The sequence below is a fragment of the Varroa destructor genome, unplaced genomic scaffold (genome assembly GCF_002443255.2).
Source record: "Varroa destructor unplaced genomic scaffold, Vdes_3.0 BEIS01000007.1, whole genome shotgun sequence".
NCBI lineage: Eukaryota > Metazoa > Arthropoda > Arachnida > Mesostigmata > Varroidae > Varroa > Varroa destructor.
In genome coordinates, this window is record NW_019211460.1 from 14,755,558 (window position 1) to 14,783,308 (window position 27,751).

The 27,751-nt window shown below is 39.5% G+C and overlaps 1 protein-coding gene across 2 annotated transcripts; it reads left to right on the top strand.

The window, feature by feature from the left end:
• LOC111254417 (uncharacterized) lies at positions 1–26,475 on the top strand. 2 transcript variants are annotated; one of them, XR_015316387.1, is made up of 3 exons: positions 1–588; positions 2,097–2,481; positions 25,781–26,475. XR_015316387.1 is itself a non-coding variant. In XM_022815244.2 (2 exons), the coding sequence occupies exons 1-2, from the start codon at positions 197–199 to the stop codon at positions 901–903; spliced, it is 420 nt and encodes a 139-aa protein (XP_022670979.1). In that variant the 5' UTR covers positions 13–196; the 3' UTR covers positions 904–1,231. The 2 variants fall into 2 exon arrangements, 1 of the variants encoding a protein (XP_022670979.1); XM_022815244.2 differs by lacking the exons at positions 2,097–2,481; positions 25,781–26,475 and adding an exon at positions 876–1,231 and having other exon boundaries at positions 13–588.
• The last annotated feature ends 1,276 nt before the right edge of the window (positions 26,476–27,751 follow it).

The following is a 27,751-nucleotide window of genomic DNA, read 5'->3' on the forward strand; positions in this document are numbered from 1 at the left end:
AGCTATTGTGCACGGTGTGTGTGTGTGTTTAGGGTCGATCTCAGCTTGTTTCATCGCTTCAATTAACGAATACATCCAAGAGGTAATTTTACCCAAGATATGTTGCGACGGCTCCCCTTGTCTAGTTTGCTAAATATCGCCAAAAAAGACATAAAATGGCTTTGCACATCGAGGCGTTAACGAAGTAGTCATCAAAATGAGTCGATTCAAGTGTAAACAGTGTTCCAATAGCTACATGGTTCGTGCCAGCCTAACGCGTCACATGCGAGTACACACAGATGACAGACGCTTCATGTGCCAGTTCTGCATGCGGTTCTTCATGTGGAGCAGCACTCTCAAACGCCATGAAGATTCGCATCACCAGGATGAAGAGTACAGGTGCTGGAAATGTGACAAATGCTTCGAGTTCAGGGAAACTCTCGAGCTTCATTACCGCCTCCATGCTGACCCGAATCAGCTACAGTGTCCACACTGTCCATTCGAAACTTCGAATGGTCAAACACTCACTGCGCATATTGAACGACACGAAAAAGAAAACTGTGATGGAATATTCAACGATTCGAACGGGGACGAACTTTTCGACGATAAGTAAGTTCACAGTAAAAACAGTAAGCCTGCTGTACCATGAAGCTTTCATCGTCTTGAGCTGACAAGCTCGATCGGAGCTGGTCCGAGTTCATAGTTAATACTAAGTGTATTGTGTACGGATAAGACATGTAATTACTTTTTAATACCTAGCGTATTTTTAATATAACTAAATTAGTGCTTATACTATAATTTAGTTTACGATATTATACAGATGAGCGTATGCCTTTCGTAAAATACTACAACGGTTAAATGTGACTACCCGGAATGATCTGTTTGTTTCTGACAAGCTTAACCACTCAATCGAAAGCGGCGTGAATCCCGTAGGGTTCGATACGCGCACGTGGATAACTTATTCTCGACGTGAGTCAAATTCAAGTGTAAGTTATGCACAAAACACGCTCGAGTGTTCGTTGCAGTGTGTGAATCAATCAATCAATCAATCAATGATTGATTGGGTCGAATTAGAGATTGTCCTTTGCAATTTTGTACCGCTACCATGGCCGCCACATGGACTTATATATCAGTTTAAAAACGCAAAGACATATCCGGTGAATTTGTAACATAAAACAATGTTCAATAAATTGAATATTCGATGTAAAGCCTAAAGCTTTAATGAAAGTCGAACTCTATTTATACGAATGAACTAGAAGGGTTATTTCTATTATCGCTACGAGATCGTGTTGTATGACATTTATCAAAGGCGTTTCCTCTATGATTGATATAGCTATAGTTACTGTTGGTGCTAGGCGTACTCGCTCGTTCGTACCGCACCGTGCACGACGTGCTTACCATTAATGGGTAGCGAACTCTATAAGATCAAGTGCATAATTTACATCTCATTATACGCCTTTCAACATCACTAACCGTATTAGCTATTGGCGTCAACGCTCACAGATAAGTTTTATAAATTTTAGTAAGCTTCAGAGAAGATGAACCTTTGGTTCGTAACGTAATACGACTAAGTAGCCGTGACATTCTCTCTGGGTAACACTAACGTTTGTAAGGAGTGTATTCGGTGAGGGAAAAAGTCACTAATTGTAAGTAATTGGACAGAAAATGCAAAGAGCGCCAATGAAGTCATGCGAAACACATCGAGCGCTGTGGTTCGATGCATTTGGACAGATGTTTAAAAATTATTTGACACGATAAGGATAATAATAATCATAATAAACTAAGCTGAACACTTCGCCATAAAGTTTCCATATATTAAAAAAAAAAAATCATCAAACTTGAAAAGACTACTTGGTAAGTTCTTTTTCGACCTCTATTGCAATGAACTTGTGGTTTTATTCTAAGAAGAACTGGCTACCTCTTGGTACCGAGTATAGCGGATGAAGGCGTGACCGCTACGTAGGGATCGAAGTACTCAGCAACGAAATTTCTTGTCATTTATCAATAGTCCAACTATGGAATATTACTGAATACACTATTCAATGACGATAAAGCTTTCAATAAGGACACCAGACATAAACGTCGAGCAAATGCGAACAGATTCAGGCTCCTTTCAGCTGGATAATTGTCAGATGTATCAGGCGTGTGCTTCTGTCGGTGGTAAAGGCGGCCTGCGTTGCGTCAGCTGCTGACCTGAAAAACACATATCAGCTACGTCGTTATTGACCGAGTCGCTGTGGGCCACTCGCGCGAGTACAGCCGTGAGGAAAACGGATAAGTGGTCAAAATCATAGCAACCCCGTTGTCGGTTATCAAATCCTTAGAGCTAAGGACGGCCCGTACTAGTTAACATAGGGATATGTTGCCCTCGACGCAGCGGATTGGACGGCTAAGCTCTCAGCTGGAAAAGAGCAGGAGTCCCTACTTCAAGCTCTGGCACCGAAACGCATCGAATATTTCAACTTACACCTGGCAATGTTTCGCAACTGGGCTAATCTATGGGTAAGCTGGTGTTATTTATACAATATAGATTAAACGTATTTAAATAGCTCGTATTTGAATGAAGAATACACATCGTTCTTCGATCTCAGGTAGGCAAAATGTGTCAAGTGTATTTGTCAGAAGAGTCGAGAAATATTTACTTCTAGAAATAATATGCACTTGACATATTGATTAAAATACCGTACATTTGAAATTTGGGCAGAGACAGGAGCAACAGGGACCCAAGTGCTCTTTGGAGTTTTTAGAAGTGGAGCGCATTATCTTCTGGGTTACCAGCCCATGCCATATTCCTCGAAACACAATGTCTTTTTTTCTATCAACTTTCTTTTTAGCTGCAGAAAATAACTTAAAATCATAACTAGTATAAAGGTAGCATCAAGAAGCAGTACCTGTAGGTTTCGATACAGGTGTAACACTTGTTTTTTGTCCCTACATGTTTGTTTTATATATGTAGATTGTTTAAAGGGTGAGTGCTCTTAACGCGAAAGAATTCCAGAGTTAACTAGGTTAATTAGGTTATGGACAGTTTAGATAGTCACGTAATCTTCATCTGAAAACAAATTAACTTTATGATGTATATGTGGCTACTTTTATTTAATATTTCGTATAACGCATTGCGTGATGCCAATAGTGAGGTTGTCCAATCTATAGTAATACGATAGTATTACTCCAATGGCTCCGCGACACTCGTCAGAGCTATAGTTTCTGTCTTCTCCTTCTAGTTTAGTGCAATTACAATGGAATCCTTCTATTTAAGCCAAGAGCACTAGCTGACCTGAGCTCATTTACGGTCTTGCTAAAGATGCCTTCAATGTTTACTTGGAGCCAGTGATCTCCAGGTTTGCCATGAGAACGTCAAAACATACGAACTACAGAAGGAACAAGTTTACCATCCCATTACAAAAGCTTTTCTAATCAGACTAAGTACCCCAATGGGTCTCATCTTATCGCGTTCAGTGGCGAGTTATTCTTGTTGCATACGAAATTTAAGTTATCTCGTCAGCTTCGGTAACATGAAAAACTTGTGCGCGGATTTTAAAAAAAAAAACACACAACTGCTAGTACAGTTATGTTTTGTTTTTTGAAAATATAAAGCAAAGAACGCTTTTCTGAAAGGTAATATTGTCAGCAACTGCTGTATCACCTTCATGGTGCCGTGGTCCTCTATACGTTAGGTGCAGCGTTAATCCTCGATGGTGTAACCTCTAGGACAAATTAATGTAATGTAGATGACTGAAAGATACCTTTGCCGGTCATATTGCTTTTTGATGTGAAAAAAATCCTTATTTCTCACGGAACCGCCGTCATTCAAATGAATATAAATAGGAAAAAATAAAGGCCAAACACGTGGGCATACGAGATTTGATTTGGCCTGCCTAACGGACAATAATATAAAAACAACATCCTTTAACAGTAAATCAAATATCTCTACTTATATGTGAAACAAAATTACCTCTTCCTTGGTTTATTTACTCACTTTGCGTCTCGGGGCCTCTGTGTTTGCCAATTCAAGCAACTCATAGCGCCATGGAGTTATTGCAAAAATTTACATACGCGTAACGCTAGCAGTACCGACAACGATTCTGCATTCTGAGTCCGATTCCCAGGGCTCAATATTTCGCAAGGTCCGACAGAAAGGTCAGAGATTATTATCTAAGATCTAAATGTTAAAATAAATAGAAAATAAGCCAACCATTTGTATGCTGTCATGTCGGATATTACGTATCTAGCTCTTGTATGGTAATGCGATCAGGTAATTGAATTTTTGTAAAGCATCCTCCGTTTCGTGTGACGGCTGTATCCTAAGACAGCTCCATCTAAATGCTAAGCTCCCACACTAACGTAAGGAAAGCAACTACATGAACGGTAAGTATGTAGTGAGTACGAGTGTAATAAGGGAACTACTTACTAGAAGTAATCACACATCTAACAAGTTGATGTAGAGGCGCCAAAGACGAAAAAATAAATTCGATTGATAAACTCGCTGTTTTTAATGCTAATTTAGTGCTACACCGTTGTGAATACCCCGTTTGGCATGACAAAAAATCTAAGGAAAAAGAAGATCAGTATCATAACATAAATATCAGTAGACTTGTTACAAGCGGTAGATAGGCTACTTCTAGCTGAAATAACGATGTTCTTTGGCAAGACAAACTCAGAAAAGCGGAAGGCCGGTGCGGATTTACGCTTGGCTTAGACCTGACGGCTAAAGGCTTTTAGATCAACTTAACTTTTTCGTATATGAGCCCAAGATAAGCTGCTTACCGCACCCAGCTGCAATGACCCAGTTTGACAACATCGTATGATGCGAGTATTATAAAATAGTGATTTAATCGAGCGGACGCTCTATGGGCAGATCACGAATATCCCTTACCATTACATGATGTACTTTTTTAAAAGTCACCATAGCAGGATCGTTTCGCTCGAAATCGCGCCACGCAGACTGGTCACTATATTCTATATTCGCGTACCAGCTACTTCATACGAAAACTAAACTAACCCTAGCTAAAATAAAAAGCCAGGGTTAAATTTTAAAGATAGAGAGCTCAGCATCGGTCGTATCAAACAGACACCAGCGATACGACAACAACCTGATAAAACACCTATCTCCTCAATAAGCGTTCAGGAACGATGCAGCTACAAACATTAGCGATAAGAATCATTTGCTATATGCAAATCTCTTCAAGTGCATCTCAGGAACCTTCTAGCGACTTTCAGGACTCTCAACAAACTCATATTTGCAGAGTTTGTTCAAAATTAAGTATTCACAGCGAACCCCCGAGATTATCTCACACGCTGATTTCGGCTGGTACCAATGATTCTACTCAGAGATAAAGCCAAAAAGTTAGTGAACTTCGACGTGCGTCACAACGTCGCTGCACAGAGTGGGCGTACAACATCAGCTAAGGATGCAACCTAAACTGGGTCACAGTTTCCTGCTGGAGAAGGGTTCAGAATTGATTACATGACAATGAAAACTCATCGGCAATGACTGTACTGATAACAATACGTATAGTCTTACAATAAGCACGTTTACGTTCGTGCTGTAAATCAGTAGACTGGTGTTTAACACTCGTACTCAGCCAAAAGTTCATCCGCATATTAACACTGGCGAGAACTTCTCTCTATGTGAAGTCTGCATTCAAGCCTCGAATCACAACGGATTCAAAGTTAAAAACGCGTTTATAAAGAAACGACGTTTTCAGTAAAAGCCCGATGGCAAATAAGTTAATTTGAAGAGTAAAACTTAATTAAAAAGACAGCCTCGAGCTTCGGAGGCATGCCCATTCTGACTAGCAATTACTTCAGTGTTCGCATTATTGTAAAGCTAAAATATTCTATTAAGCTTCGGCTACAGCACCAAAGATACGCACCTGACAGCTTTCCGAAAGGACCTTGTAACCGAAAGCACTCCAGACTCCTAGGAAAAAGGTTATCACTACACACAGGAATAGCCGAGCACCATATGTGCATTAGGTCAACTGAAAATGCATTTACTTAAATCTTGAATTATGATCATGTTGGCTCTGTTTAGGAAAAGCACGTGTACTTAATTTATGTCGAAGCAATGTTCTTCCTTTGAGTCTCTGTAAAGTCAAATGTTTATCCGAATCTACGTGAAATTTGAAGGTCAGCTCGGAATTCATCTGTTTTATCCGCACTATACGATTTAACTGGCGCAGCCATGAAGACTGTTAGTGGGAACCTCTAGTTTTTACCCTCGATACTATAGTAAAAGCGGACCAGAAATCTTTGCACTGCCAGAGGAAGCGCCATACATCATGAAGAGACGCTTAGCTTAAGAGGAGATTTCAACAACAGGAGTAAACGGGTAGATGTGGCCGTGATACGCAGACCAGAATTACGCCGGCCTAAGAACGAGCCCCGTAAGATCATACTACCATCATAGGTCCTCATTTACTTTTCGCGATTTTTACGTCCGCACAATTATTCCGCCCCTGAGATAGCTAAGAGCAGACAAAAAGATCCTGGGAGAGGGAATTTAGCAGGAACGACAGATCCTGCCAGAAATAGGCACCACCACCACCGTCATTTGCAAACGAAAGTGATTTATTATACGATACGCGACCCATATAGTGGCATCGGCGCTAAGCGCCGTTAAACGTGTTATTAGTAGAGTTGGCCTATAGTACGCAACGACCCTAGCTTTCATTTGCCCTTTCAGTTCTGCTTGCCACCTCATTCATAGACCTGATCAAAGATGTGTTTAAAGCAATAGATATATGTGCATAGTCTATCGAATGAAAAACATATCTCTACAGTGAATTACATAGAAAGTGAAGTTAGGTTAGAAGTTAGTCCACTGTACTGGCTGACTTGTACTTGACTGGTTTACTTCTAGTTTGTTTTTACTGCCAGACCGACGGAGTAGGTAAGGCATTTGCCTTATAAACATGAAGTCCTAGATTCTCCAAAAAATTGAATACTCGGCGTTTTTTTTTAGGTTCTCTATACCAACTCGTTGTCCAGTTTGACATCGATATTGTACTTTCCGTTCGTTATGTATACAGCAATTGATCCCATTATGGCAGACGCTTTGCAGGGGAGTAGGCGGTAAAGCGTTTGAGAACAACAATGAAGAACATGCCGCATGTTCAACATGCCTGCATTTCGCCATCTTCAAGCTCATTTTTTCGCATTGCGATCTACGCTAATTAAATACATTAGTTTGTGTTGACGGAAAAATATATTTACAGCGTTTAAATAGCCTGGAAGATGAAGGATTCTGGTAGTAGACTTTTATTTATTGTACTCGATAGCTAAGACTAGATAATATTCGTATTTGCGTAGCGGATGCACATGTGTTTTCGTTCGTAAAACACATATGTGCGTATACTAACGTACCTGAAATGCACTATTTTATGAAGGCAGTACTCGGGGGGGACTGTCGAAAAATGCGGGGCTTGCTACGCTTGTTAACAAATGTTACGGAAAAAAGCGAGAACGGCCGTTTAAGGTTCGTTACAGGATAAGTGTGACACCTATTTGAATTCACATTTACTAAAGTCTTTTCACTCACATGTCTGTTTAGCCTACTTTCCATGAGACACAGTACCCGCGTAGCATGCTGATTTGAAACAGAAAAAAAAAACGCTGAAAAATAGCTTGTATAAGGTGAGTCTTGGAAGGCTAAAGTCTAATACCTAATCGGGCGTCTTTTTTATTTTTTTTAGGTTTAATCGAAACCTTAGAGAAGGGTTCTCACGCTAGGAAGGAGGCGTGTATTTTTACGAATCTCAATCCGTTACACATGGGTTACCATATATGAGGGCGAACCTTGAACAAGACTCGTTATATCTAAGGTCACTTTCATTCCGTTTCATTGTACAAATGTGCGGATGTCTACACTTTTTCTACTGAAATACTCGTTTACACAAACATTCTCCGACGCGCGTGGAGAGAAAAAGTGAGAGACAAAGGGGGAGAAAGAATCGTCTTGTTTGATGTAGTAAATTTAATATAGTCAGACCGACCGAAGAGTGAGGCCGTTTTATGTACATCGGCAAGGAAATTCAGGCCACATTGAGCCATCCACTCGTCTGCATGCTGTACCAGGTTTTTAGGGAAGTGAGGTGTTTTGCCTGAACAACCTCTAAGCGATAAGTTAGCCGGCGAAAGTTGCCACTGTTTGATGTGATGGTGAGCAGAAGAACAGATTGAGTATACAGTGGAGCTGCCATGTCTGATCGAATAAGTGCTTAGTCAAAGCGTACCAGAAACTTGTTACCTAAAGAGCGCGGTCAGAGTTAGCCGTGCAGCCTCAGTGTGTAAACTTTATCTTGTTGTAGTAACCATAACATATACAGCGGAAATTCGGGGAGGTATGTCAACAATTAGAGCAAAGCTTTTAAACCTTCTGATACCATCGCAAAATGATCCCTTTTAACTGTCTCCGATATTACTGTAAGTCCACTTTTACCACGCTAACCCTCATATATATGTAATTATAAGTTTTTTTAATTTAAAAATATTACCAAACACCATTATAAAGATATATAAATTCATTTTATTAAACTGCGTCTATCTAATAATTTAGCCAAAGAAAACAGATTTTTAGTCGACGGCCTGAAAGTTCTACGAGCCAGATGACCTTTATTCACTGTTCCTCCTCGAAGAAGCGGTCACTCTTTGCTGGCCAAAGCCGGAAGGACAGCATTCATTTAATCAGGACACGCAAATCTGATTGCTGGCCTGGAAAATTGTTTTCGTCGAAAACTCTTGAGAAAATTCTGCTCTGTCGGTGCCTTAGTGGTTTCTAGAAATAAATTTCCCGGTAAACAACTACTTTTTGTGCAAAAAAACTTTTCATTATGGATAGGAATGTTTCACTTCGTTCGACTACTTTTGATTGAGTACTATTAAAAAATGATGCAGATTAACGCATTTACCAATAGTACGCAACATAAAATTCAGTGGCTAGAATAATAAGTAACTGGCTAGTTTGGACTGAACTTGAAGAGCAATCTAACTCGATCTTCGCTAGTGACAATTTTTCGGTGCAAGTTCAATGCGTTATTCACGGTTCCTCCTCCTCGAAGAAGCTGTCCCTCGTTGCTGGCCAAAGCCGGAAGGACAGCATCCATTTAATTAGGACACGCAAATCTGATTGCTGGCTATACACGTAGAGCTAACTACAGTGACATAGCTTGTAACAAAATACGTTAGTCCGGACTACAGTTACTACTTATATGTAATACAAAGCAGACACAATCATTGTTCTTGCTGCGATTGTTAGTTGCTTTCGGTGTTTAAAAAAAAACCTTTTTTAGTATTGTTTTTGTCATCTTTTGCCTTGAAGTGCATCACCGTATAGTATGTACATGGATCAAAACAAAAAAAAAAAAAGAAAAAACGAAACCACTTTGTAGTAGAAGTTACCTTTCGTCGAACGCTCCAAACTTCGCTTGATTATTTCCCATAAAGTTGTGTACACAAACTCCCCCGCAGGAGTTGACAAGAGGTCGGCGTATTGCGTGAAATATTACGCGAAAACATTCATCTTCTGAGTTCGCCATTTGTTGAATTAAAATACAGATCATTCTCAATAAAGCAAACGCTACCAGAAGACGGTGGCACGTTCAGATTTTGCTTCCAATAATAAAAAAAAAACTTAATGTTATTGTTCTGGAAAGATTCAGATCAAATCATGCGTACCTCTGTTGACATTTATGTTTTTCAGATAGTTATTTTTGCTTAGAAGTTCTCTGCATTAAACGAAGCTAGGCTTTGTAATATAATGCTCATACTATAGTATGTATATCTGTCCTGAAATAGTGTTCGTCTTACTCATAACTAACATCCATGATAACTAAGCTTTATTTTCATAAAAATTAACTCAAGCTTTTAATAAGAAGACGGATCGCATTGCTTAGTAAAATGCACGTTTGTGACGTTGTTCGACGGTTTTGATTCACGGCTAATTTTCCCCGGAATAGCATTTCCCGCTGATAACCTTGTCCGCTTTGATCTTCCTTATCAAACGCGTACCGATCGCGATTCCGTAACCCTAACATTGGTATTTTTGAGTATTTGGCTGAGGTTTTCATCAGCCGGCATCAGCAGAAGTAGAACCAGCCGTCGCCGCTGTCACACATCGGTAAATAGCTACAGACGGAGCTAAAAAGCAAGCAGGCTTTGCAACGATTAGTTCTGATCACTGCGCGCCAGGATCTACGCCAACATTGGACTAACGGCTAACGGAGCGTTAACCGAGCGGCAGTGGATCGGTAGAGGTTCCATTGAAATGTCATTCTGTCTTTTTTTTTGCTTACAAATCTACCACTAACGAATTATTCGTTGAACTTTGTTGGTTAGGTGGCTGTGCCCTACCTTTAAAATCAACATCTGACTAGTTGGCTCGAACGGAAGGTGGCGATCATTGGTTAAATTCCGCTAAATATATATATATAATAATGGTGAGATATGATTAAAAACAATTTAGTGGTTATTCCGTATTTGGTATGCCAATGACAAATTGATTCTTTCTTTCAAGGCCAGTCACATACGGTATACCCGTGCGAGACCTCAAAGTATACTTAAGATCCTGTGTAGTCTCATAAAAGGTATGATAGGTTAATGAAATAAGTGGATAAGTAAAGACCTTATAGTAACTAAAATAACCTATGGTTTCTAACGCAGGCCTATCTTTGTTGCTTAGATTTTCGCCACATCTTATACCACTTCTACTATGAACATAATTTCTATAATAGGTTTATCATATAATAGGCCATTTCTTTCTCGATCGTCTGTCGTTAATAGATTCATTCTGCAGTAATGTTATACAATGGCTGATAGATGAGATAGGCCATGCATTAAAATTGCAGCCTTATATTTAGCACTGTAACGTGTTGTTGCCACTCTCCATAGTAATTGCGTATATAGAATACCTTGTTTGTCAGTTACCTTACTTAAGTCGAAAGATATGCTTAGAGCCATCATAAAATAAAGGTTGAATCGGTGCCAAAACTACACTAATGGCAAGCGGTCTTGCCAAATTCTATCTACTAAACTTATAGTTACAAGTTAGATAGCGCTGTTCTCGTATTAAGATCCTGTGGCAGTCTACAACCACATAATTTGACCACCCAAGATATCGGTATGATCGGCGTGAACGGGGCAGGAGAGTCCATATAGAGTGTGATTATTTGAAATATACACAACGTATCATACAAAAATCTTCTAAAGCAAGCTCCATTAAACGGAGGTTTTCTCACAAGCAATGAAGCGATTACCTTGTCAAGAAAGTGACACCATACCATGGCTTGGCTAATGGAGTAAACGGTTAAGCAAAAGACTTAAAATCGAAAGGTCTTCGACTCCTATCTGATTTGGAAAATGCAACTTGGTTTGTACTGATAGAGTAAACTTACTTATTAAAGTAGAAATACTTATATCCTTTGATTTAGTTGAATATGTGTAGATGATCTGCTTAGTATAGTAGTATTAGGCTGTTACAGGCGAAACCCATGAAATTGGATAACTTCTGAACCAATCGGGCTGGGAGGATGACCTTTTAGTACGTATTACAAGTACTTTCTTTTAATATGAACACGGTTAGCTCAAGGTGCTAGCAGCTTCCGGATAGCCATATACCCATTACTAATGTTCCTATATCGTGGAATATGCTCGCGCACAGGCTGCCCTTTTCACGGTATGGAAAACTCAGTCGTTACGCGAATCTATATCGGACGGTTAAGGCCAACATGGAAATTGCTTTGCTTTATCCAAAAAGAAATTGAGGCGTAGCGATGAAGTCTTGTGTTGTAGTCGAGTGACCAGACTGCGTGTCTTCGATTGCGGGTCAATAGTCTCTCAAGGAACTCGAAATAGCGGGCTTCATTCTTTGGCGGGTATCTCATAGCAGCAAATGCTTCTGTTGCAAATACCATTATTACTTTACGTCCGGACCTACTCGACATTGCCATCGAACTCGATTTCTCTACGGAGCGACGCCATTCTTTCGCGTATTCCCTCTCTGATTCGCAATAGAGTTTGAAGTATGTCTCGTCTATGGCAAAAGTAGAAGCATACTTTTTTTGAAGCTTGAGGCAAAGCTGTTTTTTTATTGTTTATTGTTTATTAGAGTTCCCCGATTGGGCTGGAATTAATTTAAAGGGGACCCGTTTTTTACTCCGTTTCCGCATTTTCGGTATTTGGCTTATTATTCTGTTACTAATTCCAGCCAACAGAGCCCTTAGGTTGCAGCCTCTTCTTTCGTGAAAAGCCTTTACGATTGCGGCAATTTACGCTCTTGTGCTTCTGATTGCAACCTGTCATCTTTTTGCTGGTCTTCAGGACACCAATCTCAATGCTTGAATCTTTCGCGTTATGCACGTACTGGCTACGTTTAACGAGGTTTTCTTGTTTACTCCCTTCGCCGATCTTCCGTGAAATTTGCGCTGCCGTAGTTCCCCCGGATCGTTTTGAAGACTGAAAAATGTTTCTTCTTAGGGTAAAATCAAACAGTTTTCATTCACAATGTTCTAAAAGAGTGAGATATTTACCAGTTAAATATTGTGTGGCAGTGGCGGATAGTTCAAAGGTTATCCACTTCGAGGTCCGCCCGATTCGCTTGTAATAGTCTAGCCTCTATTATTAGTGATTCTGTTATATTCTGCTATAATATCTCATTTCACTGCCATCGCTATCGAAGCAGAAGCACTGCCGAATATACCGGCGGTATCTTAACATATCCCACTAAAATAGATGTTTATTATTAGCAGTCAATAGTTTATACCGTTTGACTACATTGAATTGGTTTGTACTGGTAAATCTTGTATGTTTTTACTATTCTCTGATAAAAAGACTAGGCATATTTGTATGATGCTAGCTGGGTTAATCAACCTGATGTGTTAGGTGTGCACAAAAACTCTACTCGAGAGTTTCTGTCGCTTCCAGTCGCGATTGTTAAAGCAAAATTAGTTTCAAACAAATTCAATATCCATGGCATAGTATCATTGTTGACACGTTCATTGCCAATACCGTTCAACAGGAATCTTAAAATGAGATACTGAATAAATAGCAATAATCTGCGATTTATACCTACAGACTTTTCAAAAAATCCAGTTTTAACGGAATTTTCGAAAGCATATTAAATTGTTCGACCGGTCAGGCCGAGGCAAGAGGAAAGGGCAATGAAGAGAAAGTTTAACAGATAAAGGCAAATTTTTTTTTGCTACTTTAGCTAGTTAGACTTGGCCCAGGGAAAAAACGGGGCAATGAGATTTCCACGGTGAAGCCTGCAGTATATCGATAGAGTATGTTTGAACACCGGAGGCAAAACAGAAGCTAGCCGGAAATCATATTTTACAGGCAAACGGCGATATTTTACAGGCACAAAAAACTTGTTCCTCTCGCAAAGGGTGTTCGTGTTGGATGCGTTTCATAGTGGCACTCGTGACGATATATCCTAAAGACAATCGCTCTTTTTACATATACAATTCGGTACTTGTTACGGTGGCTAGTTAGGTGGGTTTTTTTGCCTCTTTTGAGCTTTGCATGTATTTGCTGCGAGTCGTACCCTTTATGCCACTATGGCGGGAAAGGCAGCCCCTGAAAAGGATGACTAAATTATCTTTAGCATATCGAAAACCCGTTCTATAAGAAATTCTTCTTTGCCTCTAAAAGAAGTTTGGCTTCTCTAACTGTTTGATTATCGAAGACATTAACGATCTCTTATGCCAAATATAAAAAAAAAAAACGCTTAAATCAGTTGCTGTGCTTGGCTCGGTAATTAAACCGTGTGGGATATAATGCTAAACAATCTTAAAGTACATGATTTCTAAGCTATTGAAATAGGTACCAATGGGATTATGATGATTCTTTTCGGCTAAGACAGACACTTATTATTTTACTATATTTGAATTTTTTCCACAGACGCAAAATGAGTAGCTATGGAAATCATATCTGATTTCGTACTTCGCTGACTAAATCCGACCCAAGAACTAGCGGGAACGGAAAAGTTCGACCAGGCAAATTTCCACAAGCTCAACATCCGTAAACCTCACATTCGCCAATGGGCCTCATTGAACTGCTTCTGTGCTGAACCCGATGACCAGTACAAACAGAAACACTGTCTTTCAAGTTTGTGTCAACGGCTAAAAATCTCATCTGTTACATTTCCAAAAAAATGTTTTGTTTTTTGGTCTGCGGGTACCACTTGAAAAAGCCGACACAGTGAGAAGAACGCAAAAGGATGTGCGACAGTTAAGTTTTTAATCTATAAGTTAAGAATAATCTTGGCTACTAGAATCATTTTCGTGAACCCGAATACATAAAGCATAATTTCGAAAAGGGTGCAGCTGAGGAATGATTAACCGGAATCGACGCAGACATTTTAAAGGCTCTCTCTGCTTTGGATACGCGTTTTACATTTTATTTAGGATTTGACATTCAGGACCAGATGACAATAATTTCACTGCTCTGTAGGTTCGTATATCTTTCCTATTCGATCAAAGTATAATCGAGCTGTCCTACAGCATCGGTTCTGGTGATTAACACTTTTATAGCTAAAAGTAATCATCTTTCATTAGTTTAATTTCTGTCTGTCTGTCTGTGTACCGATTGAAATTCGATTGAAATTATATATACCTATAAGAGCCGAATTTTCTCAAAAATAACAACTGTAGAAAAAGGCGAGATGTGGCTTGCATCAGTAACAATCGAATACAGAAGACTTAGAAGATATTGGCATCCGATCAATTAAACAGCTTTCATATTTAGATGGGATGACTGAATAAACTCTAACAGTTCAGCGATACCACGTGCTTGTCAGTTTTGTAAGGATCCGCCGATTAAGGTTGAGCTGGATTTGATAAATTCTGATTGTCGTATGGGCACTGTGCTTTGTCGCCCGTATCGCTACGTGAACGTAACTCCTATTGCTGTTCCAATGATTCCACTACCGATGCTATTTACGAGGCAGAGTTGTGCCCTCATTGAAGCTCAAACGGTACCTACTGCTGTTTTCGGCAAACAGAAAAAAAAACGTAAGCCTGTTGTTTCATCTTCTACGCAAAGTGGAATATCGCGACGAAATCGGTCTATTTTGACCTGTCTCCTGGAAACGTCATTCATTGATTGGTTGGCATGGAAGGTCCCGTATTCCTTATGATAATAGAGACAGGTAATGATGATCGATACCGCACCAGGTGTCTTTTACGCCCGCGTCTAAAAGTTAGCTACTGAAGGCCCAATAAAAAGGAAGGAGTGAAAAAAAGTTCTCATTTGTTCAATGCTTGCGGCGGTGCGTATTTATGCGCTTACCGTTTTTTCCAAGAATGGTTGTCTCTATGCCTCTCAACTTTTTTTTTGTTGGCCTTTTAGCCGACCTTGTTCTTGGGCAGCATACCATGACGTGTTACGGTAAGCGCGTCGTTCCTTGAAGGCTAGAAGCTTTTAGCAGCTTCGATGATTGGCATTTACGGTTAAAGCTTTCAAGGTGAGTTTCAATTAGGTTCCAAGTTGAAATTTCGACCTGGCGTTTAATTTTCAAAGAATGTAAGACCAGCTCAATGGCTGATGTTGTTGGTTACGGTCTTTATTTCTACGACGATTAATCAATCCGGTTCTACTCGATAGCTAGCTAATAACTGTAACTAAATGTAAAAAGTAAGCTTTATAGTAATCATATTACCTTATAATTCAATCAATTACAATTCAATAGATATAATGGCATAGCTTGATCAAACAAATTCAGAGATGTTGATACACTGGTAATGTAAATTGTAAAGGGTAAAGATTCGAACTAACCGGATAGAGTTAACGAAGGCACGAACGAGTCACGCTTTTCTCAGTGAGTGGTCTGGCTTTGTCAATAGTTTATTAAATCTCAATGGCGTTGAAACAAGAAAAAGACAAACAAGCCGCTTTTAGAGAATCAGTATAGTTTAATGTTTCGTACAGGTTGTTTTTTTATCATCAAAGATGGTGCTCAGAAGAAAATTCCTTCAAGTGTGTCAGGCGGGAAAGATTTTATAGCTGTTCCATAATCAATACAAGTATTTTAGCTGGGCTTGCACTTTTTAGGCTCAACGTCATACCTCGAACACATCATTATCTTCATCAACAGGAGGTAAAAGCCAGACAATTACAGATTTCCGGTCAAATATTAGCTTTGCCATCGCGCAAAGCAGCTCAATAACGGAGTAGCGCGTCACCGTTTGCTAGATTCTCACAAGAGACGAAAATGAGATATTTCGATGGGTCTGACTGCAATGATCTTCATTTACCCTCCGAAAGCTTCGTTAACACCGCGTAGGCCACTGCGTAGCCATCAGCAGCTCGTCGAGTGCCGTAGTGACCCAGACTAATTTCGGTCTGCGCGAAGTTAGCGCAATCGCGAATCGATGCAAGCTTCGCGAATAACCCCTAACAGATCCCCACTTTAGCATCAGCTTTGAAGAAGCGCTCATCGCAGTTCAAATAACATAATTTTATCTAATTGATATATACGTAATGTAGTTCTATTTGTAGTAATAGTTTTTAGTTATTTAAAAAAATAGCAAAATGATTACTTTTTTTTTCTAAGCGCAAAAATTAAATAAACAGTTTTAACTGTTGGGTTTTGGAGTATCTTTTTTCAATATTACGAGCTCTCATTAGTACGTATTTGTCACTGTTGGATTATTGAGAAGGCGACATGGCATATCGGCAATTGTCAAAACAAGCTAATATATTTGTCTTTGTAATATATTTCTATTCGTTTGCTACGCTTCTTCATCTTACTTTGCATTGAAGATTATGCTATGACGCTAGTATTGTATTCATAGCACATGGGCAATATAGAATCTTCTTTTTAAAAGCGAACTTTTAACGATTCCATGAACTTCTCTATGGAAAATCTAAATCATAACAGTCTATCTTCAGTTGATACCCATAACGGTAACTCGTGTAGCAGATTTTGTTAAATTACTACATCTAACAACATTACGTTACATTGCTGTCCATCTTCAGAACTGCTGGGAAGATCCAGCATCAAAGCTTGTTTATTAAAGGCTATTGTGTTACAATATGCATGAGAATGTATTCATACTTACAGTGTGTTATTATTTAACGGGTACACAAAAACAACGATATCGACCATTAGAGGTTGTAATGCATTTCACTTGCTATGACTATAAGCATGTCTGCTAATCTGTACAAACACTCATATAGATATATGTGTGTGTGTACCTATAGCCTCTGCGCTGCAGCGGTTCTTGGCCATACTTGGGCGCAAAAATAAACTAGTTCTCTCGTTCTGACCAACAGAAACAGCAGTTTGATGCTTTGTTCATAGAGAATAATAGGTCGCCTTCCAGGCAGGCAGCGATATCTTCATGAGGAGTTATTAGCTGCTAATTAACAAAATCAAAAACTATGCAATCCTAGCATTAATTAAAAACATACATTAAAGATCTGCGTTCTACGAACGTCAATCTAACCTAAGCTTGAGTATACAGGTTAGCCTCTTCTGGAGCTCACCCACGGTAAGGTCGCTTGCAAGAGGCACCGGTATAATTTTATTTAGGACTGGTGATACTAGGAGACAACTCCTAACGCTCGCTGGTGACACAAAATGCGTAAGAAAACGGGCACGGACCTTTCTTAGTCTGCTTGCAACTTGGCCTTAGATTCATTGTTCATTAGCCTTTGCTCCAGGACGAGGTGGCCTAGAAGCAATAAATGAGCATAAAAAAGCGTCACCCAAACAAACGTTAGAGTAAAAACAAACGACACAGATGAGAACAACTCAAATTGCTAGTTGGACATGCGCACATTTACCATTACTTCGCTATGTCAGCCAGCGAGTGATTATAATTAGGATATACTACGCACATCTTGAGTGGGAAATATTTGCTCGGAGCGAGTGTATCCACTTTTACTAAAATACGCACTAACTTGTAGCTTGAAGCATAGATGTTTCGATGCCGATAAACACCCGTTGCCAGGATTTTACGTAAACATTCGGCAGTAGTTCGAAATAAATAGACTTATCGTCGAGAATATTTACTGTGCTTATTTTTATCATATTAAGAGTACTTATACGACGCAGCATGAATGACAGAACCTAGATTCAACGTGAACGATACAAGATAGATGTAAGAAGCATCAAATAAAAAAGCCCTCCATCTTCGTAAACCAGTTGTCATCATCGGAACAATATCGCAAATCCTCTCCTGATAATATTGCCCGCCCATTCTTCTTTCTCCCATTGAAGATCGTTTGCATTCGCGTCTCCCGTGGCCTTATTTCTATCGCGCACTGAAATATATCATTATTGTATGCACCGAATGATTAACTAATCACCATTTTTGAACCATTTCTAAACTGATATTGTAAATATGTGAACGGCGCATTACCCGCTCCGCGGGAAGACTGTAGCCGCATGTGTTCGCTCTAGCAAGTGCAGAAAAAAATAAAGTATCTGAAGATTATTATCCGAGCTTGGCGTTACGTTTCCGGACGCAATAAGTGGGGAAGATCTGCCTGCCCATAGACAGGCAATGTTTCTATTGTTCACAATAAAATTCTTCATTGGAACATAAATTATCTAGTGAACATTTGACGCGATGCACTTGAGGCCAAGCAGCAGTAGTCATCGAAATTGTACCTTTCAGGACAAATGGCTAGCCAGATATTGCATCGACAGGCACACGGACTTACTAGAAAAATTGGAAAGGCAAAAGTGGCGATCTTTAGACAGCAGCGGGCGTAGATGACTTCGTCCTTTAAAATCCGCCCTAAAAAATCGACTGATAATTCAAGTGCGATTACGTCACACGATAGATATCCTACACTTAACAAAAGATAGAAATCCATTGTCGGAAATGCTAACATCGGAGGCGGCTTTTGATATTATCCTCTGTGTTTTCCGTCGATGCTAGTCGGAAAAGGGAAATTCATCAATCAACTTGCTAATTTTGTATAGCAAGTTGCAATAATGATAATGACATTATTCACGTTGGGCTGACGAGAATAAGTCCTGCTTGGGTCAGTCTATTGAAGTCGCAGGATCCTTCCATAGGAGCATGAAGGCGTATTGCATTGTGCGATGTTGGACACACTGCACCCAACAACTTGTGTTATTGAAGGCCTCAAAACAACCAGCTAATCAAACCAGGCTGCAACGGCACACGACATGACTATTTCCAACCACGACGGAAAGATATAGACCTCGATATCTTAATGCTCATGGCAAAGATGCTAGGCAGAGTGGGTGCGGTACGGTAAAATGCCGCCTTCACTAGAAGGCCATTGACCTCGGGTCTGGATAAAGGTTTTTCGACGGACAAGAACCTAGCAACAGAAAACATCCCGATGTAGTAGGCAGTTGAAGAAGAGGTATTATTTCTCAGCTAATTTCTCGACACTAGCATCGTCGACCATTGTTAACAGCTACGAGGTCGTGAACTTCAACTTTTATTCCTTCAACAGATGCGTTCGTGGGTCTTAGATGAGACGTCGTTTCACGACGAATCTCTACTATAATACAGCGAAAGCGAATAAGGCATCTAATCATGTCGAACAAACAGCATTTATTATGGCTTAATGTAGATTAGGTCAACTTTATACAGTGAACCTCCGTTTGGGCATTTAAGATGAAATCAATAGACGATTCGCGATCTCTAGTTAGGCCATCTGGACATGCGTTAAGCGTGCACGATGCTGTCCACGTGATAGCACAGTGGTCTATGTGTTCGGCTGGTGATCTTAGAAATACGTAGTGACCTGTGTTAGGAGGCTTAAATCTACAGCACGTTTCATGCTAGAGGTAGCCAGATGTCTAGCTAAATTAATACCTGATGGTTTAAGTACCTAACGTAAAACATAAAAAAAAAAAAACTTTATTTCCATCTACTGTCAATTTGTTCTATGCGTGAGAAGATATAGTACCCCTGAACGCCTACATTATCGTTTTTCTTTAAAAGGAACATTGTCATGTAAACATGAAACATACTAAACAACGTTAATTGCCAAGAGGCATTTAAATACGATATCACTGTTACAAGCCTCACACTCAGTAAACTTATTGCCTGGTCATATGGGCTTATCGATTGTTACGATTTGTATTAAACTAACGAATTACCATATACCTACAGCTGATATCCTGTTTCGTTGCCATATAGCAAATCGCATCAGCCCAATTTGTCTATCCATAGTGACGACATCAACTGTTATTAGTAGGACGTCTAATTAAGGCTCTCTCTATATATGCGGAAAGGTCTATTGCCAAGGCAGCATATACTGCGTATTATGGTAGCGAAACAAAATGCATTTTCTCCCGCGTCACTATACCTCATTTAAGAGTCTCAATGCGTGGTTTCGCACGTTTAGCCTAAAAAAATGTATAGCGTTTATTGTAGAATCATATGCATAATTTGTATGGAATATATCGTACTACTTGAACGTAACGTCGTGTAAGACATTGTAGAATAGTCCATACGACCCGCCCGCGGTTCGAACCTTATCTATAGACAGTCTACTTATTCGAAAGTCTCATTATGCGCGACAGAGTGAAGATTTTATTTCATAAAAATCCTTAAAATGTAGGCATTCATGAGCTTAAATATGCTTTTGCAGTATGCAGGCGATATTCATTTATATACGACTGTTCGTAGCGGCCAATTCAACAATACACAAAGTACATATGATCAGTCACCAAGTTATATTGCGGTTGAGCATAGGTAAATCGCCGCGACATTGTCCTTTCAAAAGTTACTACTCAAATAAGTTAAACTGCTTTGTCTATTAAGGCACACACTGTGCTCGGAGGCTACTATCTGCAGTGTTGTTCATGAACCACAAAATGGTTCAGTAGCTCATCCCGTTCTTTATGTCATCTACGAACTTGGCGAATTTTAAAGCGAACTCAATCATATGCCACGTAAGGGTTTGATCAGTGAATCAGACTTAGGTGTTAACAAGAGTCCGAAGAAGACAAGGACAATGGTCCCTGTTCAGCGATGCCTATAATCTAACAGATTTTTCAGTTATATTTCGTGTGTCAATTGTTTATATATAGATGTTAGGGTGACTTTGGTTGAAATACAGTTGAACCGCGATTTCAGCCTTAAACTCCAGTGGGACGCAACTCATACATTACTGAGTCTTTGAGTCTTCTCTCCTCACGCTACTTCAATTCTGGAACGACGTCAGGCATAGCAGACGGCTGCAAAAAGCCCACTTTCTGTGAGTTGAACCTTAAGCTGGGGCTCGAAAACGTTTCTCCAAAGTATTCACATTTGAAGAGAGACCTTTAACAATGCTATAAATACTTTACATTTTACTTACGAGCTTGCTCATGTTCGCAAGCCCGGTGACAAACAACATATACAACAGCGTCTAATGGCATGATTTGTTGAGATCTTCCGGATATATATATGCACTGAGGCGTCTTGAAGCTTTCTGAAGAAGACGGCAAAGTAAACTACGTAGCAGTATTGCAGTTCGCACAACATCAACGATAGCAAGTCCTTTTTGCGTGCGCGTAGCATGTATAAAAATTTTTTTAGTAATACCGTGTAAATGTAAGGTGTTTTCATTTATGTTTTCATCATACGACATTCGTAAACACTTGCCTAGGCAGTTCAACAGGTTTATTGGTTTCCTGCTTTCATCCTATGTTAACTATAGAAATCATTAATGACAACGAAACTTCTTCGCCTTAAGGAAACGTCCAGGAAAAATAGAAGTCATTCAGGAAGTACTCTATTTTGATGCATTACGATGTGGATCCGAGAACGGGCCATAGCGGGTATTTCTGTTGTTTTTGAAATGCGTAACTAGAGGCCAAGCCACAATTGTTGCAAATTAACCCTTAAAGTCTTCATTGAGTAAGCCCATCACGCAGGCATTTTTAGGTGCCCAACGTGGCTTCTCCCTCACGCTGACACACAAGAGCTAGCGCCTCTGACTGGAAAGGAGCGCAACTCATATCAATGCGTTTGATAAAATGAGGCCATCGACATTTCAACAAATGATTTCCTAGTTGATATGACTTGAAATCAAGGCGATGTTTATGCGTTACTGGTGGTATTACTTAAAAGGTACTTGCAAAATAAATATTATCTTCTAACATTTTTTTTATGTTATCCATTCTACAGGTTCTTAGAATGCTCTTCAAATTGCCTAATATCTATAGACCTTAATTTAAGTGTTATTATACCTAAAATTGTGGTTCATTGGACGGTACAGCTCAGCCTCGAGCTTTTGAGAGGACGATAAAGCGTATTCCAGTTTAAATTTACAAATAGATAGCTAAGTTCCCGTTGAGATGTCATCGTTGAACATACACCTACACAGTAGTGTGGGTAGAAGACAGGTGCTTATTCAAGCTAACGATAGTTCACAGAGAATAGAGGTTGAGGATTTCGCATCTTTCTTGAACCTATTTCTCACACGAAGTCAGATAGAGATAAATTGCTCGTCTAAGGAAAGGGTAGCGAATTGTGTAGTTAAAATAACAGTATTATATATCAACTGAAACAAAGTCAGTGGTATGATTTCTAGGGAAGTATTTTATATGTTGTGTGGATGTATTTCCTTGCCTATTGAACTCTTGTTTGTTTACACTTTTAAGCATTTAGTGCGGCTGGGAAGCATAGCGATTCTACTGTGTTTATGGTTTACATGATTGATGGTTTACATGCCCTTCGAATGAGCTAACATCAGTCGTAAGCCTCAATAAAAAATAAAAAAAAAAAACATCTTACTCCAATTTTTATGTTGCTTTGAAGTATTGTTTATCTAATTACACCGGCTTTTATTATTAACTTTAGGCTCGGTGTAAAAAAGGGAAAGGCATTTTCTAATTTGAATAACTCGACCCCAGTATATCTATTAATCTATATAACACCACTGAATATTTTTGTGTGCGTGTCTGATCGTCTGAGATCGTTCGCATACCATGTTGTTGAATCGGACTTTTGGACTGGTAGAGTGTCGTCCTACGCCTGGGATGGCCTACACATTTTCTTTGACGATAAATTCATCTTTTCTTAAATATTGTTATTATATTATTAGTTAAATAATTGTTTTATTTAATTTAAGTTGAGAACTTCTCCGTTGTAAACAAACGTTTCAAAACGACAGGGTGAATTACTGAAACAGAGTAACAGGGTGATGGCAACCGAATAGATCTATAGTTCACTAAATTTGGATTACTTTATGTTTCACGACATATTGGCGCCTCATACAAGGCCCGAAATTGAAAAAGTAAGGAGGCCACTAGAACATTTTTGACTAATAAAAGAGAAAACTTGTTAGAACTCATTAGAAGAGGACAAAAGTTTACGGAGCAGACCTTGCAATGTATAAAAAGTGTGTGAAACAAACCAACAGAATTATTAACATAGCCAACTGAAGAACGCGACAGATTTAATAGAAGCATTGCAACAAGATCACTGCAGTTTACGTAAGACTGAATAGGAAATCAAGGAATCAGGATAGTTAAGCCAGTGACAAAATAACATGGGGTGGACCTAGCAGCCCATTATAGTAATATCTATGCCTACTATTTTGAGCAAAATAGTTGGTAATTTTAAAAAGCTTGAATACCATTAAATGTGTGATAGAGAGAACTGTAAACATTCTACAAATCTACCGAGATACAGAACGCTGCTACCACGAATACGATGTATAGTTAGATAACCTGTCAACTCTTAAAGCCATCGTGTTACTCTACACGCCATGCTGGAACCCGTCGTTCTTTTCTAGAGCTCACGTTAAGAGAACTGCCGCCGTAAGTGTCTACTATATTAGCTTCTCTGATTTTATCGCTGGTTTATCCCGTTAAAAGGGTGTCAAAATATAGTTATGCACGCAAGCACGTATCAATAAATTGAACATTGTAGTTAATAAATAACATTCCAATTGTAATCCAGTCTATCTAAAACCTGATCGACAATTAGCTGTCAACGGCAGGCTGTCATCAATTACGTGGGCATATAGTGTGCGCGTGAAAAGCGACGCTGACCCGTCCTGGGGTACACGAAGTAAAGTCCATTCTAGTCAACCGCCATCAGGCATTTTTTCCATCATACAAAATGATAGTCGTATTTTCGCAACATCGAATCGCGCGCAGCCGGATGTATCTTTTTTCCGATCGAAGAATTGGTCCTCTAGCGTGTCATAATCATTAGAATATTGTTTTTACAAGCTGAATTCACTTGCTGCTTCACCTAGCTGCGTTTTTGATCTTGACCTTTTCTTGGACCTACAGGATTCCTACAAAGTGGATCAGGGAGTTGGAGACTAGTCATACAACGTTCAGTATCAGACAGCTTCTATAATTTTTCAAACATAACGTATCCTGTTGTTACACAGTCAAGTTTTCGAGCCATCGTCGTCGTCGTCGTCGTCTGTTAGGGTTGGTAACAGCAGAGCTGTAACGTTAAAGAAAGTGATGGTTTGACAATGGTCAAAAGGCGTTATGGCTAAAAACAGATATCGTTTGTGGGCAATTATTGCCTGTCATAGGACCGGTCATAGGTTGCCTCATACGCCTTTCAATATTAACTTAATTTATATTTTCTCCGCATGATAGAGCATAAGTTCTGGGAGAAGTAGGCAATTCGTATGTTATGTACATCCTCACATGATACCAACTGGAAGTACCATTAGGCAAAAATATCGAAAATTATCTTTGTGGATTTTCAAACAATTTTGAATATTATGATATGAGTCCTTGCATATGTCCTTGATATGAATGCGGCATCAATTGTAGCTCTTGTACAGTACGGGCAGTTACCCGTACGCGATTTAACTCATCACTGGATTAACTATGTCTGCAGGAGGCCTGCCACGCGAATCTCAGTGCCTGTGATTGGAGTAGAAGGCTGTCGTAAGCAGTCACATTTCTAGTCAATCGGAAAAGATGGTGTCGAGATTAAGCCTTTTGTTTTGTCGAACAGACTGTGTCCAGCAATTTATCTAATCTGACATTCTGTCCCTGAGAACAACGCGTGCATATGAGCAACCTTTAAGCGGTCGAATGTTCCTCATTGTGATTAAAAATGAAAAATATCTGTTTAAGTCCGCTCGTGCAAATTTGATTTGCCCAGGAGTTTACCGCTGCAAAAATAACTAGTGATTATTCAGCCGTGCCAGTAACCCCGCTCAACCTAATTAAACAAGCCGAGGCAAATATTGGCCTTCAGGTTCGCCGTCCCTACTTTGGAACACGACGAGAAAGATCGGCGAGCTTTGCAAAACCAGCCTGTTTTTCAGGCTGGTTTCGCAAAACAGAGAACGACATCGAGCTAGCGATGACAATATTCGTATTTCTTACCTTCATCTCGGCCTGTTTGAGTCTAGAAGCTACAGTAGCAACTACTTTGTAAGCATTTCTAAATTTTAGATACTACGGTCCCACTCACTAATTCCTATATGAAATATAATTCTTTTGCAGTTCTTTTGCAAGTGGTAGCCGTACCAGCTGTGCTAAATTAATCACCGCAATAGAACTTTAGCTTTCACGAACGAACGTATTTATTATAGAAAACAAAGTTAAAAGAGTAAAACTAAGCAGCTAAGGTGAGATTTAGTAAAAATATAAATAAAACTGTTCGATCATCGTATTCTTACGCAGAGTGCGATAGTTATATTTGTGTTTGATCATCAAAAACACGAAGGTGTTCAACTATTAAATTAGTATGTAAGATGAGCTAGAAAATGAATGAACTACATTTAGAGATTTCCAGAAATTAATTTTTGCCAGTTGTTACATACAATACAGTACAAATTACATAAAGCTAATCAGTACTGTTTTTTTTTTTTTTTATGTCTTTTATTACAGATAGACAACGAATTATAGCCGTAGAAATAAGAAGACCCTACCGAAGTTGGGACCGACATTACGGTATTCGATTCGTATAGGAGTTTTGAAGCTAGATTGCTATACACTAGAGCAATTATAACCGTCAGCCGATGAAAAATTGACTTCATCAAGAAAAACCGGTTGTTCGACGCGGACGAGGGTTGAATTCCACTATGAGTAATGATTCACGTCAAACCGGAAAACATTGTACGGTGTGTGTAGCAAAGGTTTCCCATAGAGCGTTGACCGCCAAGAAAACATAGCGCGAAATGAGGCATATATAGAAGGCAAAGCCGCTTCTATAAGCGGTGTAAAGGATAGTGTAATACAAACAGAATAGGGTATATATATGTATACACTCCCAATGAGAAATACGGTAAGACGACAGGCCAGGTAAACATTCGCTCTCACGTTACCGCCAATAAAAGAAACCGCGTGTACTGTGTACGGATCTCCACTGAAAACAGCCTCGAAATTATGAAACGGGATTAGGCTGAATGCGAACTAGGTCAACGAGCTGCATAATTATATAACAATTATTATTATTAAATCACTCTACATGTAAATGTATTGTATTTGTATTGATCGCATGTCTTTTAGTCGCAATTGATTACACCCTTTGACGATTTCTCCGGTTAATGCTAAATAAAGTTTGAAATTGTTTTACCTTGTAATTCGATTGTAGTTTTGCTGGGTCGCTAGTTCGAACCCCACTGATAATACACACTTCACGGCGAGTGTGATTAAATGAAGACACATGTCCTGTTGAAGTTTCCCTAAGCGCGTACATATATAGCGGCATGAACAGGAATAAGCTTTCGATCAATCGGGTTGGAAATTAAAAAAAAATCAACTACTATTTGCGTTATGCCTAACCCAATTGCTGTTCAGAAATGGCCTATGACGAGCAAGCCAATATTATTATGTAGACTGGTTATTTGTACTATAATACGATTTCACGTGATAGCATACTGCGAACTAGAGGCAGGCTGCAATCGTTATATGTACCTATTAATTATTATTATTAAATATTATTAATATTTCTCTACGTTTTCAAACAAAACAAAACTCATAACTCGTGTAGCATTTGACCGTGTTCCAATTAGCAACCGCTAACTGCTTCGAAATACGTAACGTATATAAATTTCACAGTACAAATAATAGGACAATCTAAAAATAACCAACACTTCAAATAATCGATTATAATCTGTTGTAAGATTAGAGCAACGCCAATGTCTTGGAGCTTCTAGCATCGTTTAGATGCACAATGTCTATCCTTCAATAAGAAATGCACTTCAGCTGTTTAAGCATTTGCTCATTAATGAGCTGTGACTTTCATCGCATCTGCGAGCCGGCTTACAAACTCGACCGTTACTATCTAATCCTTAGCAGCTGCAGGACGCATCGATTCTCAATATTATTTTTGCTTCTAGCGAGACCAATACGAAATTCGTGATCTAACTCATCGATTATACGCCCATCTAAGGAAAATATGCGCCTTGCTTAGAGGTGTTCCGGATCACAAATTGCTATAAAGAGTGCGGGTCTGGGACTGTGCTGGCCGTCCTGCATCTAGGAGAAGTTTTCATCCACTGGGGGTGAAGAAATGGTGGCCTTCATCGGCCACATCTCCAATAAAGTATTTGGTGTTTCTAACGACCCAACTCGTCATATAGGATTCTTGTCGTTACCGTGAGAAGAACTTCAGGACCAGTAGCCATCTCCGCCGACATGAGCTTATTCACGAGGGCGTCACTCACACCTGTAAAACTTGCAAGGTGTTTCGCCAACAGGAAAGCGTTAAGGCGCATCAGTGCTTATACGATGGCTGTAGAAGTTTCCTCGCTGTACCTTGATAGGTATTCATAAAAATGTACTCACGCTGCACAGGCGAGATCATACCGACGAAACGCTCCTTGGATCCTCCTAGTTCGACAACGCACCCACCCT

Bases quoted from the DNA above. Each gene is read 5' to 3' on its own strand.
- LOC111254417 (XM_022815244.2), top strand. From the start codon at position 197: ATGAGTCGATTCAAGTGTAAACAGTGTTCCAATAGCTACATGGTTCGT. The intron at 589-875 runs GTAAGTTCACAG...GTTTCTGACAAG, and splicing joins GACGAACTTTTCGACGATAA to CTTAACCACTCAATCGAAAG.